Below are 17,387 nucleotides of genomic sequence, written 5' to 3'. Positions count from 1 at the left end.
GTGACCTGGAAATTTTCCCCTCCTGTTGTTTTTTTCTGGCAATGCCTTGCAAAAAAAAAGATTTTTTTTCTCTCATTGTGTTCTCCATCCACAAAACGCACATTGACCCAGAGTTGAGCATGACCATTAATATCACTAGACTCATCAAGCTGCAATGCAAATTTCTTACTGATATGGATCTTTTCCAAAACCACACTCGATGTCTGCAAACATGTCATAAATACGTAAGGAAATTGTGTTATCTGAGAGAGGAACTTTGGCTATTTCTTTAGCTGCTTCAGGTCTCTTCGTAGCCGGGAAGTATTAATGTCTCCACAGTGTGCAACTTTTTTCACTTAGCTCCAAGTTCAGCATTGTGGTAGCTAGCTTTAAGGGCTCTCTCGTTTACCTTTGTGGTTTTTCTCATTATAGTTGCCTGTTTCTCCATGTGTTCACATCGGCAAACAAAATAGGCAGCATTCTTGTTTTGAAGCGGAGGGTGTTTCGTTTGAAGATTACGTTTAAGATTACTTGGGACCATAGCACTGTTGGATAGCTTGTCTCCACACACCAAGCACAACGGAGTTGGTTTCATTGGATTTGTAGTGAAAGTATATCCAAATGAAAGCTAGCTTTTGCTGTATTGCCTTGTGTCAGAAATTTTGTTTTAACCTCACTCATGCTTCATGTGGGTTCAAATTTGCCCAGGGTCCAGGTCAGAGTTAGCATCCTAGCTTCCTTTTCAAAAACGTCTCCATCACTGTCACCGCTAGCCACAATGCCACATGCCACAATCCATGGATCACTAATTCTCTCAAAGTACAAGCAATAAGCTGCTAATTATTAGCTACCTGCTGCCACCTACTTATATGGAAGAGTATTACATAGTTACTCTGCCGATCACTTGACAGCACAGAAACTCAACAGCAGCACATTATTTGCGGTTTATAATTTGTTTTCAAGAAATATTTTTTAGACCCATTAGGTGAAATTGGATAATTTCCCATGGCACAACAGATAATATCGCAAAAATATCGCAGCACAGTGGTTGAAAAACACTAATTTAGATCTAGAGTGTTACTATAAGTAACATGAGGCATTTTTAAAATGTCATGATATTTCAGATGGAGGGCCTGTATAACCCTATCTACCCTATATTTCTCTATGTAACTCTATGAGAAACTTACTATTTAAAAAAAAAAAAAAGTCCAAACTTCTGCTCCACAAATGCTGAACCTTCTCATTATTAGTTTGGAATCGGCTCCACAAATTGTCACATTAATCTTATGGTTTAAAGTCCTTTCAACTGACCACACTCACGTCTTTGAGCTTGAATAATGGATCCACTTTATGAAGATATTGTGAAAAAATAATTTGACTTTTGTTTATTTAAACTGACAGAGAAGATGCTGAACTTTGAGACAGTTTTATATAAAGAAATACTGATATCTTACTTTACGTTTTCTCTCACTCCAGATTCTTCAACCTCTCCTCCTCCTCCCTCCTCTCCCTCCATGTGGATGCTGTGGCTAGTGCGCCCTCTGCTGGTGTCCAGTCCGTACGCCGTGTGCACTGTGCTGCTGGTGCTGATCTACAGGGAGCAGCGTCGCACAGGTAACCCCACAGTCTGAGATGTTCTGACCTAAACTAAAGAATGAATCTTCACTGAGGGGAGGAGCCTGTGTTCTGCTCACATCATCTACATTTATCAGGGAATAGAAACACATTTGTCACCATGGGGATTCTTGCACGTTTTTTGACAACTTTTCTCTGACACTTTTGAGGCACAAACAGTGAACAGCTCCCCCAGAGTGTGACGTATCCTCTACTATCAGCCAATAGCACATCTGGAAATATTCTGCTGACTCAAGCCCCGCCCACCTGCTCTTCAGCTTTTGCCGTGTGGTGCTGCGCTCTGATTGGTCACGCTCAAAATCACAGGCGTATTATTGGTTCACAGTCGTGGCGTTTGCCTCAGAAACTGGACAGATAAAAGTGTGAATTTGGTGAAAATATGCAAGAATCTGGAGTGGAGACAAAGCGGGTCTGGTTGAGTGAAATATATTGTACTTATATATGTAATTCTCCTCCCTGGATGTTAAACTTTGTTAGACAGACACACTGGGCCCAGCGCCTCATCTTAAAGACACATGACACTACAACATATTTACATCTTTATTTTACATTTCACTCATCGTTACTGTTATGATGCTCTAACCTCCATTTTACACTAGAGCAGCCGTCAGAAACCAGCATCTATCTGTATGTGCAAGTGGACTAACCCGCGAGCCGCCGCGCGACAGACAGGAAGTGAGCATGAGCCTGTTTCAGCTCCACTGACTCTGGCTCTAATTCACTTTCTGTGTAAAAAGCACGACCCCTCTGTCTGTGACTGCTGCTGTCAGGCTCGTCATTCTGACCTTAAAATGTTTCACTCACAGCACAAAGGCTAATGCACAGGCTAACACACAGGCTAACACACAGACTAACACACAGGCTAACACACAGACTAACACACAGGCTAATGCAGAGGCTAATGCACAGGCTAACACACAGACTAACACACAGACTAACACACAGACTAACACACAGGCTAATGCAGAGGCTAATGCACAGGCTAACGCACAGACTAACACACAGACTAACACACAGGCTAATGCACAGGCTAACACACAGGCTAACACACAGGCTAACACATTTTTGAATTTGTAAGTACAGAGCAGGGGGCGGGGATAGGGGGTAGGTGAAAACAGACTCTATCTTTATTTATTTATTTATTTGACAGGGACCATGTACAAATTCATTAATCTTACAAGGAAAAGATGATTTGTACCAGATTTAGCTACTGCTTCTTTCCATCTGCAGTCCCTGGGCAGGTGAACACACATTAAAAAACACATATCAATTAACAATTATAATATACGACATATATATAACAATTAAATACAATAAAATAAATGACACCATGTCCAATACAGTCTGTCCCCCCCAGTCCAGACTAATATAAAAATCATTATGTGCAGGTTTATACAGTGAGGACAGAGCAGCACCAACTAACTAGACTGATGTGGACACGTTTGATTATTTAAAATGTACTTTTTCAAATTTCTAGTAAAACTATTAAAATCCACAGACAATTTCAGACTGTCTGGAAGCTGATTCCACTGCCTAATGGTTTGATAAGAAAAAGCCGATTGAGCAAAGGCCGAGGATCTTTTTGGAACTATGCAATTTCGGCTTATGGAGGAACGAGTGCATCGGGTAGTTTGTTCAGAATAAAGCATAGTAATTTTTTTTAATGTAGGTGAAGCTGCATTATTAATAATTTTGAATAATTTTCTTATATTTGAATACAAAATTAAATTATTGAAACTGAACTTTTATTTTTATTTAAGATGTTACAGTGGTGATAATGGAGGGGTTTTTTATCGAGCGCCTTTACTGCCTGATTATAGGTGGATCTGAGAGATTTTAAAGCGCTCTCATTGGCCTGAGACACAGTAGGCCAGGTGTGGAATAATCATTGCATTAAAATATGTCAAAGCAGCCTCTACTGTCAGGCTGTTCCTCATGTGTCTAAGGGAAGAGATGTTGTAGCAGATTGAATTGCGTACTTTTTTATATGCTTTTTGAAAGACAAAGTCTGGACCAAATGAACCCCAGATACTTTGTCTCTGTTACAATGTTTAGTTTTATTCCGATGACAAAGATGTTAGGCCTGTCTTTAATTCTATTAGTTTTGGAAAAATACATACCAACTGTTTTATTAATGTTTAATGTCAGACATGAAGATTGGAGCCAGTTATCAATAATGTGGTGGCCACTTTCTGCGCATCCCTTCCATGTACATAGATGACACCATCATCTGCATACATGATGATGTCTACATCTTTGCACACGTCTGGGAGGTCATTGATATAAAGGCTGAACAACAGGGGGCCCCAAAATGGACCCTTGTGGGACCCCTGTTATGCAGGGCTGCAAAGACGACATTGAATTGTTTATTCTTACATACTGTACCCGATCGGAGAAGTACGATTTTACCCAATGCATCTGAGCACTCAAGCCGATTTTCCTGTTGTGTCTGATTTTTCCTGTTGTGTCTGATTTTTCCTGTTGTGTCTGATTTTTCCTGTTGTTTTGTTTTTTGTGTGTTGGCGGCACGGTGGCTGAGTGGCAACACTCATGTCTCACAGCAAGAAGGTTGGTTCGATCCCCGGGTCGCCCAGGCCTTTCTGTGTGGAGTTTTTCATGTTTCTCCCCGTGTCTGGATGGGTTTCCTCCGGGTACTCCGGTTTCCTCCATCAACCAAAACATGAACGCCCTTCGAGACAACTGTTGTTGTGATTTTGGGCGTTACAAAAATAAATGAATTGAATTGAATTGAAGCCTCAGTTGCAGGACAAACTCAAACATGAATCGCTCTAAATAAAAGCTCAAATGTTTTCCCCCTGCTGGAGAAAAGAGGTATTACACAGACACAGGTTTCAGGTCCCTAGGGGGCAGTGTGGAGCAGAGAGGGGCTGTGGCAGGGCATCTGAACACTACCCCAGTTTGAGCTAATTATTTGTCCTGACTCCGCCCACAGGAAGTGCAGATGTCGTTTCCATGGAGACGGGCCAGCAGGAGGAGGAGAATGATGACATCGCCGCTGAGGTCACCACCGAGCACAGCTTCTGAGCCAATCACAGCTCTGCTTTCATCTTTAAATGAGTCTGACATTTTAATTAAAACTTAAGAAATATGTGAATAAAATATAGTTTTAAGATTCACTTTATTTGGTACTTTTTAAATGTCCTGCACCTGCTTGTTTCCACATATTTTGATAAAATGTGACTTCAAAGCTGCTCTTGAGTTCTGTCTATATCTAATTATAATCAGGAAGTGCATTGTTAGCATGCTAACTCGCCTGCTCTCGAGTAGCTGAATAAAAGTCCCTCCTGTTTCAAACTCTGTGGTATTTCTCTAAATGATTCACAAAACTCTCATGTTTCTAAATCTGTGTTTTTGATTAAAGTAAAGTTCCGTTCATAAAGTCCTTGTAATGGCGTCCGCAGTGTCACTGTTTTCTGTGTCTGTGTGTTTTATTGCTCCTGTCTGCAGTCCTCACGTTTACACTTTGTACTGTTTAAATAAACTAAACCTCTGCAGGATTTTCTCCACTGGTTTTCTTCAGAAACGGTTTAAACGACCAGCAGAGGGCAGCAGAGAGCAGCTCAGGGCTCAAATAAACACAGATGCCCTCCCGTAGGTCCCCAGAGGCATTTTACTTTTACTGAAGTATTAAAGAGGAGGTATTTAGTTCTGTGGGGTATTCAAGGGTCCTTGTGTTGGTCCTGCTCTTAGTCCTGGTCTTAGTCCTGGTTTCAGTCCTGGTTTCAGTCCTGGTTTCAGTCCTGGTTTCAGTTCTGGTCTCAGTCTTGGTCTCGGTCATGATCCTGGTCTCGGTCCTGGTCCTCGGTCCTGATACAAATAAATTATTTTTTAAAAATCATACAATGTGATTTCCAGATTTGTTTTCAGATCATGTGTCTCACAGTGGACATGCACCTAAGATGAACATTTCAGACCCTCCAAACTTGTAAAATCACAGGGAGTTCAAATACTTATTTGCCTCACTGTAAAACTTGGTAATAAAAACAATGTGAGGCTTTAAGCAGCAGAATGTAGTTAGTACATTTTGACACAGAAAAAATAAAATAAAACCATACCAAAAATCATAGCACTGACAAATGAAAAGGTACAAGCACGACAACTGTCAGTAGAAGGTTAGCGCCATCTGCTGACAATATGTGGAATGTGCCGTCGTCCATAATAACAATTAACCTTGTTCATACCAGATTGATATGAAAAATACAAAATATCATGCTGATTATTTGAATCCAAGGTTAAATAACAATCTGCCCAGCCACCCCCTGAGCAAACTTTTGTATGGACCATCTAGTCCTTCCAGTCATTACTCAAAGCTCATGACGACAGGTGAGGGTAGGAACATAGACTGATCGGTAAATCGAGAGGTTTGCTTTTAGACTCAACTCCTACTTTAACACAAGTGACCACATCCCTGCAGATGCCGCCCCAATCCACCTGTTAATCTCACACTGACCGTCCCCTTGACAACATCCAACAGGTACAACCAGAAGGAACACAGAGGAACTCATGTAGGAACCTGTCCTACACGAGTCTGTCCTACACGAGTCTGTCCTACACGAGTCTGTCCTTGTCCTACACGAGTCTGTCCTACACGAGTCTGTCCTACATGAGTCTGTCCTACACGAGTCTGTCCTACACGAGTCTGTCCTTTTCCTACATGAGTCTGTCCTACACGAGTCTGTCCTTGTCCTACATGAGTCTGTCCTACATGAGTCTGGCCTACATGAGTCTGTCCTTGTCCTACATGAGTCTGTCCTACATGAGTCTGTTCTACATGAGTCTGTCCTTGTCCTACATGAGTCTTTTCTACATGAGTCTGTCCTTGTCCTACATGAGTCTGTCCTACATGAGTCTGTTCTTGTCCTACATGAGTCTGTCCTTGTCTTACATGAGTCTGTCCTACATGAGTCTGTATTACATGAGACTGTCCTACATGAGTCTGTCCTACATGAGTCTGGCCTACATGAGTCTGACCTACATGAGTCTAACTTATCTAGTAAAACAAAGTAAAATGGATGAAACTTAGAAAATTAATGAAAAATACAGTACAAAAGTCGAATAAAATAGTGTGAAATATGAGAGTGATTCTGGCTGATAGTGAGTTTCCTTCACTTTGATAAAATGGGGGTTTGTGGTTTGATGCTCAGAACAGCAGCTCTGAGCTGCACAAGCTTCAAAACATGTTAGATTTCAAACTGATTTCAACTGCAGACATGTGCTCTAAAATGTTATATAGCCCCAAGTCAACAATAACAATAAATTATATTAACAACGACATCAATGACAACAACATTTACATCAACAACAACATCAGCAACATTTACATCAACAACATTTACGTCAACAACAACAATGACGTCAATGACATTTACATCAACAACATCCCCAGAAGAACCAGAAGACATCACAAATCTACTTTTTCAAAAATCCAGCCAAGAAAACCACAGTTTCAACATGAAACCAGTGTAATGTAGGCTGGTCTTTACCGGTAGGATGTGGGACAGAAGACAGCAGTACAGGTGTATTCTACAAGTTTTACTTCTTTTTCCATCAATGATCAAAGTGCACCATGCATTGAGCAATGGAGGTTTGAGGAGCAGCGTCTCCTCCAGCAGCAGAACATGGTGTGTTGGTATCAGGCGCCTTTTATACTGTCCCACTGACTGGACCACACTATTGTTAATGAATAGAAATGTTTAAAGATAACATTAGCTCTTTAAAACTCTTAAACCTCCATAAAGCCAAATAAACCCATAAACCAAATTAACTTTATACATATATTACACATAAATCCTAAAAACAAACCCCAAATGTATTTAAAACCCATAAACCCTTTAAAATGCCCAACATGCCTCTCTTCATACACCTTCACCGCCTTGGTCTTTTTAAGGGAGCTCGTTTCCCCAGGGACCTCTTTAATACCTGGACACAAGGAGACAGGAGGTAAGTTAAAGATTCTTAAACCACCGTTCACTAATAACACTGCAAATTACACAAGACTAATGAAAAGGCAAAGGGCACAGATTATGTCTGTGTAACTTGGACAATGATGTACAGGACAGGGGAAATTTTATTCATTTTTATTCAGAAACAAGAGTTTCCCAACAGTTTTTGTTTTTAAACTATTTCCTTTTTTTGACACAACCCTCCGGTCTTGGAGAAGACTCTTCCATGAGGCACAGAAGATGCCAGTGTGCACAAAAAGGCAAGTGCAAGTTTGTATAAATTTGGACAGAGTGGTTTTCTCCTCTCCCAGGACTCCAGAGGATTTTCCAATGACACTGCAGGTGTCGGCTTTACCATTTCCTCCTGAAGGTTTTGCCCCTGCATTTTCATTAGGGGGACAACTTTGGAGACAGACACATTTTCCTCGGCCGACAGCTCTACAGTGGCATCATAAACTAACGCTGCTCCTACTGGCTCCCTTAGCTCCACCAAACGTTGCAGCATCAGATATGTGCTGTTCCATCTGGTCTCCACTTCTTGCATTAGCTTCATTTTTGCCATCCCCAGATGGAGCTGCACTTGTGTGAGCTTCACCTTTAAAGATACACATAAGTCGGCCATTAAATCACTGCAGCAGGAACACAAAGTATTAGTGTTATTAGAAACTGGAATAAAGGGAATGACCGCACCTCAGCAGTGGTGCTGCTTCTAAAGGAACTAACCCACTTCCTCGCTTTGGCCCGGATGCCAGAGAGCACAGGGTTCTGGTCAAGTGCCTTCTTCACGGTCAGATTTAGTTTGTGTGCGACGCAAATATGGTGCCGAAGCTTCAGCTCTCACACACACAACCATATTGTGAGCTCCATCAGTGACCGTACATGTCACCTTATTAGTGATTCCCCATTCCTCCACCAGGGAGCCTTTCACACAAGCTCTATTTTCAGCAGTGTGTGACTGGGACAAGGCCTGCACTCCCAATAGCACTGAGCTGAGCCCCATTTTCTCACCCACAAAATGGCAGGTTACAGCCAGGTAGGCATCTATGTTGATGGATGTCCACATGTCAGAAGTCAGGCTAACAACAGCCACCTTTTCAACTTTAGCCTTAGCCTTCTCCTTTGCTGACTCGTACTTGGCCTCCACCATGGCCTCAATTTGTCTGAAGTGTGAGACATACAGTTAAGTACTCATTTGTTTGATGCATGCTCCCATACACACCTGCCTTGTAGGGAGAACATAATCCAGTTTGGACACAAATGCCCTGAATCCAACATCTTCCACAAAACTGAAGCCTGTGTGTCCTTCAGTATCATGGAGACAAGGGCTTCATCCAGCTCCTGTTTCTGGTGGTTGGTTAAAAGACAATAAATACAGTGTTACTTGTCTTTATTTGCACAATAAACAAAAGTAAACATGGAAAAACTGTGATAGTGTATTTGTAATATTGTTATGACTTACCTCGGCTAGTTGAAGCTCTAGTTTCCTTCTTATTCTCATGCAAGCCCTTAGCATGGAGGAGGTGTTGTTATTGTGCCCCAACTCCTTGGAACACAATAAACACCTCATCTTTGAATAAAATAAGAAACCATGAAACATAGTTGTTGATAAGCAAACCTAATGCGTCTGTAATGATGTTAGATTTAGCTGACCTTGTTAGGAGATATCAGGTCAAAGTGTTCCCACACGGGGGAAAACCTCCTCTTCCTCGCTGGCTCCATCCTATCACCTGTCCTACTCTCCTCACTCTCCTACATCTGATTATGATTTGGACCTTTACACTTTTCCTCTTGTTGGTTTATCGCTCCTTGGTCATGTCTTGTTTTCTCTGGTCTTTTCTTCTACACGTTTGTTGTGAGGACGACTTCTGCACAGATCAGCACTTTGCTTTCAGCTCGGATGCTCTAGATCGAGTAGATTAAAGGGCTCATATTACTCTATCATCTGATCTATGTTACAATGTTGTTTTCTCAAAAAGAAAACACTCTATTCCACCTTGTGATGTCATGTAGTAATCCAGGAAGTGCTCCACTGTGTTTTTAAAAAACACACCTTCACTAGAGTCATTTGGATAACTTCAGCTTTGGAACTGCAAATCTCTACTAAAGGTAAAAGGAGCTGTTCACTTGAAAACTACCACTTGATGACATCACAAGGTGGAACAGAGCATTTTGAGCTTTGGAGATGTTACAGACTAATAATAAAGAGTTACTCAAACATGTGTGAATGAAACAAAACACAACTCCAGGTGTGTTTTTGAGGAGGGAACATTATGACTTACATCATAGATCCATTTTGTGTAATAAAGGACCTTTCATCACATCAACTTCAGAATTTGTTTTACTGCTATTGTGAGTTACCAAGTGACAGAACAAAGAACTTGCCTTGAATAGAGAAGAGAAACATAGAGCAGTGACAATAATAATAAGTCAATGAGAAAATGAAATGGTCCAAACGGAGAGATTGACCGTAGGGGTCATCTGTCCATAGACACACTGGACATCGCTCCTCAGTCGTTTAGTTTAGTGTCTGTTTTAAAATATGGACATTCAAACACATATTTGAAAAAAAAAAAAAAATCAGATTATGGCGAGTTTAGTTTTAGCAAGAAAACCACAAATGAACTGATAAGTAAATGTTAAAAGCAGGAAACGCTCAAACACGTCTCAGAGCTGGTCTAGTCGGGTTTAGACCTGGTTTAGACCTGTTCAGTCCTGATTTAGACCAGTTCAGTCCTGGTTTAGACCTGGTTTAGACCTGGTTTAATCCTGGTTTAGACCTGGTTTAATCCTGGTTTAGTCCTGGTTTAGACCTGGTTTAGTCCTGGTTTAGTCCTGGTTTAGACCTGTTTAGACCTAGTTTAGTCCTGGTTTGGTCCTGTTATGGCCCTCGGAGCACTGGTCCTGGTCTGGTTCTTCTACACTTTGGGTAAGTAACTTGTTTGTCTTTGATTTACTTATTTCCTAAAATATAAAAAGACATGGACAGTGTCATAAAGTGAAACATACGAGGCACAAAAGAAACGGAGCAGAAAGAGCCGTCTGATGTGATCTGCCCCTTTTCTACACTAAACTTTAGCACGGACTGACACAAAAACATTTCAAAGCATTTCATTTCCATCACACTCATTCTTTGCAAGCAGATATCTGGCCTTTTCTGCTTTTCAAACTTAATGAGCTGGTTTCATCAATGTTTAAATCTCATTATTGTTGTGGATCCTGGTGTTTGGGGTCAGGGGTCAGGGGTTAGGCTTCGTTCCATAAGTTTGGTTCTGAATCTGTCTGAATGAGTGTGCTCCTTTTAGGCTGTAGTGACTTCTCTTAAAGAATCTTTGAATGTTTACGGGTGATACATGGCACTTAACTTTACACATGACTTTAGGAAACTCAAATCAACAATAGCATGACCTTTCAGTAGTGTAACTCTGACAAGAGCTGCATTAGCTGGCTCTCTATAAAGAATGTGTTTTTTCATGTGATACTTCTACTTTTACATGAGTATTTGTTTGCTCTGGTGTCTGAACCTTTACTGAAGTAACAAGATGGAGTACTTCTTCCATCAGTTTATTTGTCAAAGTGTTCTTTTGGCCCCACACTGCAACTACTTCAGTCTGAGGGGAAGTGGCTCATGTGTGTCTGAAACTCTGTCTCAGCACTTGTCAAAATAAATGTACATTTGATTAATATTAAAGTGTTTCTAAACTCAAACACAGCCTGATCAGACGAGGCCATAGTGAGTTTCCTGTTTCCATCACACTCATGAAACCAGCCTGTGGCTTTAATGTAGTGATGGACGAAATGAAACAGCGCTTCGACACGCTCGTCGAGTTTTTCCGGATCCTGGTTCACAAAGCGCGTATCGGAGCATGTGTTGTTTTCAGCATGTGACGTCATCAGTGGTTCATGAAGCACTAGATGCGAGAGGGGTGTTTGGGTGGTTCAGAAAGTGGTTCGTTTTGGCAGCGCTGTGTTAAACGCAAAGGATCATGATGCACAAGTAGCATTTTGGACTCCATAGTTTATAAAGGCAAGTCTAAGGGTACATTAGAAAAAATAAGCGTATATTTGAAATTATAGGCCTAGACTTACTTCAACCAATATATTTATTATGTGTGTTTTAATCAAATCGTCGAGCAAATACAAATAACACAAAAACAACTGAAGTAGGAAAATTAATCACATGACACAACATTCTATAGGCCAATTTAATACATGGAGAGCAGCTAAAATTAGTATTGTTTAAATGTATCATTACTTAGTAGTACTAATATTATTGTAATACAGTAATACAACACATTATTGTGTCTAGTCAGTAATAGAAAATTCACCAGATTGTACATTTGTAAAACTACCTTTCACAATAGCCTTTATGCATTTGCTCTCTCTTTGATTTTCAACCTTTTACAGACCATCTGTTATTATCAGTGGTGGAAGGTAACTATGTAAAAAAGTAAAAGTCCTATATTTATGTAACAATTCTATGTATATGTACCTAATTGCATTTGATATTCGATAGGTACTTTTTACACCACTTCATTTTAACTGATTGAAAAGTAAAATGTATACTTTCTACTTGGTTTGAGGAGTTATATTTTACCACTTTCATTCTGCCAAATGTTTAAGTTCAATTCTGGACTTTGAGAAAACAAAAACATGCACATTAAAAGTCTAAAAGCATAAATCATGTACTTTGTATGATACTTTTACTTAGGCCAGTGTAACAAAATTGGGGACTATAAACTACTATTTAGCTGATATGCCTACATATCAACAGAACACACAGGACAGGTTTTTTATGGCTGATTTTTATTCAGAAATAATATCTTTTCCACCGTTTTAGGATTCAGACGGTTTCGTTTTTTACTAACAATTTCCCCAGCCTTTGAAAAAACACGTTCACAAGGAACAGATGAAGCTGGGATACACAAATATTTGAGTGCCAACTCATACAGATGTGGGTGCAGATCCTTGTTTTGTCCCCAGTACAGCAGAGGGTCTTCTGAGCGGGCCACATTTGTTTGGCTCATATATCTTTGCACCTCCACTGTTGCACTGGCTGTGGCACTCCTTACTTTTTTTGAATCCGACACCTGTTGATCCAGTAGATCCCAAAGTCCAGGCCCTGAAACAGAGGCATTACAGTTAATTACATTATTTGTCAAATATAGCGTCCATAATACAATACTACTTAACATACCAGAGGCTGGAGGCAAAGGCGTTGTAGGCACAGATGTAGTTGGCTCAGGTGTTCTGGGGGTAGACAGCACAGATGTACTTTGCACAGGGGTTGTAGGAGCAGATGGCACAGGTGTTGTGGGCACTGGTGGTGGGACATGGCTCTTAATTTTTGCTGCACATTCAGCTGTGAGTTTCTTTATAGCATTCTGTGCATTGGTGGGATTGCAGAACCCGATTGTTTTGAATCTTGGATCCAGGAGTGTGGCTAGAGATGTTTGAGTAGCTACCTCATAGAAGCTGAGCTTCTCGGTCATTAAATCAAGCAAGCATCTGCAGAGATGTGCTGCCTTGTCGTCTCTCACTGTAACACTTGCTGATGCCAGATTATGCCTGAGCATGCGAACAAGGGGGATGATTTTGGATCCACTCACAGTTCTTTCTGCAGACAACTCCTCAGTAGCTGCCTTTATGGGTGACAAGACAATCAGGCACTCCTGAATTTTGTTGTAGTCAGCACAGGAAAGGGGCAATAAATTGGTGTGGAATGTGGCCAGTGACGCACCAACTGGTTCCCGCTGTTCATATAGCCTTGCCATCATGTCATAGAAGCTGTTCCATCGCATTTCAACCTCTTGGATTAGCTTGTGCTGAGGCTTTGACATGGTCTGACAGGTGGTAAGCTGTTCTTTAGCCAGGGTACTGCTTCGAAAGTAGCCAACAATCTTTCTGGCTTTTTCTCGAATTACTGCCAGCCCTTCTGTTTGGCCAATGACTTTCTTTACTACCAGGTTGAGACCATGTGCAATACAAATGTTGTGCCACATCTGCAATTCCCTACCACATGCAATCATATTTTGTGCACCATCCGTGACAAGGCAATTCACTTTTTCTTTAATGCCCCAGTCTTCCATGAGGGAGGTCTTCATGGCAGCGATGTCAACTGCAGTATGTGACTGCGGAAAATGACCCACTCCCAACAGAACTGTTGATAGGGACCCAACAGAATTAACAAAATGGCATGTCACTGCTAAATAGGCATCCATGTGCAAAGAGGTCCACATGTCTGATGTAAGGCCGACTGCTGTGGCCTCTCTCACATCCACCCTGGCTTTCTCCTTCTCCTCCAGATATCTCTTTTCCACCATGGCTTTTAAAGACTTTCTTGATGGAAGGGCATATGATGGAGCAGCGAGTTTTACAAACTCCCTGAAGCCCACACCATCCACCACTGAAAATGGCTGGCAGTCCTTAATGATCATGTCCACCAAGCATGCATCTAGAGCAGTGGTTCTTAACCTGGGTTCGATTGAACCCTAGGGGTTCGGTGAGGCAGTCTCAGGGGTTCGGCGGAGGTCAAGACATGCACCCGACTCATATGATTAGCGGACTGCGAGCGTCTCCAGACGTTGGCCCAATTCAACAAATGTACCCTTTGATGTGTCTATCGAAGTACCTGCCCAACTTAAATGAGCCGTTTGAACACTGCTCACGCCTCACAGACCAGCTCACAGACACACACACACAGACACAGCTCACAGTCCTGCGTAAAGACACAGCCCTGATTTTCAGACGCTGTGCGCAGGAGCAGGAGGATCAGGAGGACGTAATTTTCGCTCGTCCCTCATGACGCGCTAAAAAGCTTGTCTGTAGATGTAAATGAAAATCCTGATAGGAAATCGCCACAGAAATCTATTTGATGTAGTAACAAGTTTATTATATCTGTGATAGATCTGCTCTTGTCTCCGCAATGACGTATCACGTATAACACATCAGACACGTCGCTCAAAAGTAGAGCCACAAGCGAGTGAAGATGAGCCAAAACAAAAGTCTTTGGAGAGCTTTTTAACAAAGGGGAAAAGGCCAACTGAGGAGCCAGAAGAGGAGACTACGACCTCCAAGAAAAAGGAAGTTAAATTTAAGAGACAATACCAGGAGTCCTACTTAAATATGGGTTTGTCGCCACAGGTGATTCTCACGTGCACAGTCTGCTCTGCGTAACATGCGGAAAAAGCAAATGAGGCAATGAAACCTTCAAAACTGCTTTGGCACATGGAGACTAAGTACCTGGGATTAAAAGGTAAACCTTTAGAGTTTTTTGAAAGAAACTGTGGAGCAGACTAGACATAATCACACTGCGGGTGTCATTGTCTCTCATCACTCCTCGATGGGTCCACCTCATCCCAAAGACACAAGCGCAGGGCTCCCACTGATGCAGCGGTTTGGTGAGTTGTATTTTTTATGGACTTAACTTATTTTTGCCATATTTATCTGCCACGCGTAGAAGGCATGTCCATGAAAATAAAACCTACATTATTCCGTTACATTATTATTATTATTATTATTATTATTATTATTATTATTATTATTATTATTATTATACACAGTGTTATCTTCATTTTAGATGTCAAAAAGTATTTGCGGCTCCCAGTGTTTTATTTTCTGGGAAACTGGGTCCAAATGGCTCTTTGCGTGTTAAAGGTCACGACCCTGTAGCGTGATGGAAATTAGGTGATGGGTGTGTGTTAAAATGTTAAAAATAATAAATAGCATAAATACAATAAGTTCATTATTGAAATACATAAGGTTAAAAATGTAAATGATTTCAGTGTGGTAGTATTAAAAAAGGTCATGTCTGTAAAAAGGTATATATGTAATTTGTTGTGAGTTCATGCATTTTATTGGTTTTATTCTTTGAACACAGTGGTGTTAATGCACGATTCATTTTGTGCACCAGTAAAACATCCATATGTCTTGAATTTGAAAAAAATAAAAATAAAAATTCAATAAACAAGGGTTCGGTGAATGTGCATATGAAACCGGAGGGGTTCAGTACCTCCAAAAAGGTTAAGAACCACTGATCTAGAGCCTCCTCGGCAAGTTCTGTAGAGCAAAAACAGAAATTAAATATTACTAATAATGTACAATGTGGACTATTCAATGAAGGCCTATGTAGGACATGGATGCATGTGGGTCCAGTACACAAATCTTTACGGTATAAAGCCTAAATCTGACTGTGAGGCAATATTCACCCATTAATGCTGCCCTCAATCAACATGTATATAGTGAATAGATCATGCAATAAGAGGAAAGACAAAGGCCCATGTTTAAAAGAAAGTAATCTCAAACCATGAATCTACAGTTACATAACAACTTTGCAGAAACAGTGCAGCGTCCAAGTCTTTAGATTAAAGCACGAATTGTGAAAATGGTAGGCTACTACTGCTGCTGCTGGTTTGCTCAGTGCAGTGGTTTGCACGATAGTGCCTCTGCATTGAGGAAGTTGTGTTATTATAAGCCAGTTCAGCTGAGCAAATCAAGCATTTAACCTGAGAAGAATAAGACATATGAGATGCAAAATACACTAAAATACTGTAGTAGAAGCATGGCTAAAAGTTACCACAACAAACTGTACTACATACATTTATTAAAATGTTTCCCCACTATATCTGCAGAATGTAGCCTAGGGTAGATACTGGTTCTGGCTTACTTATAAATACAAATATAATATCTCATGTCAATATTAACCTTTGTGTCAGATATCATGTCAAAGTACTGCCACATCTCTGAATGGCTTGCGCTTGCCACCACGCTCCATTATATTATTGGCCTGTGCCTGTAATTACCACTGAAAATTGTCTCAATCCTCAATAAGCTCAGTGCTTCCCGCTACGACTACAACCCATGAGGAGGCGGGCGCTTTGCCTCTCATTTGAAGCTTCGGACGCGCGCTTGAATCAGTGACGTATGTGTTGTGTAACATGAAGCGCCTGACATCACCTGTCACATGACTTGTCATGAATGAATGAAGCTTCGAGTAGTGAACCGTTTTCGATACAGTTTTGATCCGAAGCGTCATTGCTTCACAACGCTTCATTTTCCCATCACTACTTTAATGAGCCCAACAGCATTTTGTGTGAAGCTCTGTGTCATGTGACCAACAAACACCATTTTGTGACATGACTTTTGTGTGTGCAGGGCTCCTGGCAGAAGACAACAGCTCAGGTAAAGACACACACCAGGAGAACCACTCTGCCACAGTAACACAGGGAGAACATGCACACTCCACTCAGATCAGGAGTCTAACCCACAACCTCCTGGTGAGAGGGAGCACACAGGATAAGGATTTGTTTTACTCTGGCCTGGGAGGGGCTTTATTGCTGAGGTAATGGGGCGTGGCCTGACTGCTCCAGTAAAGAGGCGGGGCTCACTCTGTCTCTTGTCTGTTCAGAGCTCAGGCTGGTGGGAGGGGCCAGTCGCTGTGCTGGGACTGTGGAGGTGAGACACAGAGGAGAGTGGAGACGGGTAGAGGAGCCCAATGGACTCTGGTTCCTGGAGGACACAGCTGCTGTGTGCAGAGACCTGGACTGTGGCTCTGCTGTTTATAGAGAAGAGAGACATGATTTTCGAGAGAGTCCAGTGTGGGAGGTCCATTCTGACTGTGTTGAGGAGTCTGCAGTGAGAGAATGTGTTGATGATTCATCCTCCTCTTCCTCGGGTCTGGAGGTGAAATGTTCAGGTAAAAGTCTAATCTCACATTTTTATGTTTCTCAGATGGTTTTTTTTCTAGTCTGTCTCATCACACACACACATAGACACACACCTACATAAACATATCCACACACAACACACACAGGA

The 17,387-nt window shown here is 41.4% G+C and overlaps 2 protein-coding genes across 2 annotated transcripts in view; both read left to right on the top strand.

Annotated features, from left to right (window-relative positions):
* Positions 1-17,387, top strand: part of LOC117375735 (scavenger receptor cysteine-rich type 1 protein M130-like) — a gene marked incomplete at its 3' end in the record, with an annotated part of 131,839 nt that overhangs the window by 22,696 nt on the left and 91,756 nt on the right. The gene's annotated exons all lie outside the window — the stretch shown is intronic.
* Positions 15,709-17,387, top strand: part of LOC129456507 (scavenger receptor cysteine-rich type 1 protein M130-like) — a 33,015-nt gene continuing 31,336 nt past the window's right edge. The window contains exons 1-3 of the mRNA XM_055224013.1: positions 15,709-15,718; positions 16,728-16,789; positions 17,202-17,268. Of these exons, the coding sequence (XP_055079988.1) occupies positions 15,709-15,718; positions 16,728-16,789; positions 17,202-17,268 (139 nt within the window). The remainder of the gene's footprint in view (positions 15,719-16,727; positions 16,790-17,201; positions 17,269-17,387) is intronic.

The sequence above is a fragment of the Periophthalmus magnuspinnatus genome, chromosome 9 (genome assembly GCF_009829125.3).
Source record: "Periophthalmus magnuspinnatus isolate fPerMag1 chromosome 9, fPerMag1.2.pri, whole genome shotgun sequence".
NCBI lineage: Eukaryota > Metazoa > Chordata > Actinopteri > Gobiiformes > Gobiidae > Periophthalmus > Periophthalmus magnuspinnatus.
This window is presented reverse-complemented; position numbering and strand designations above follow the sequence as displayed.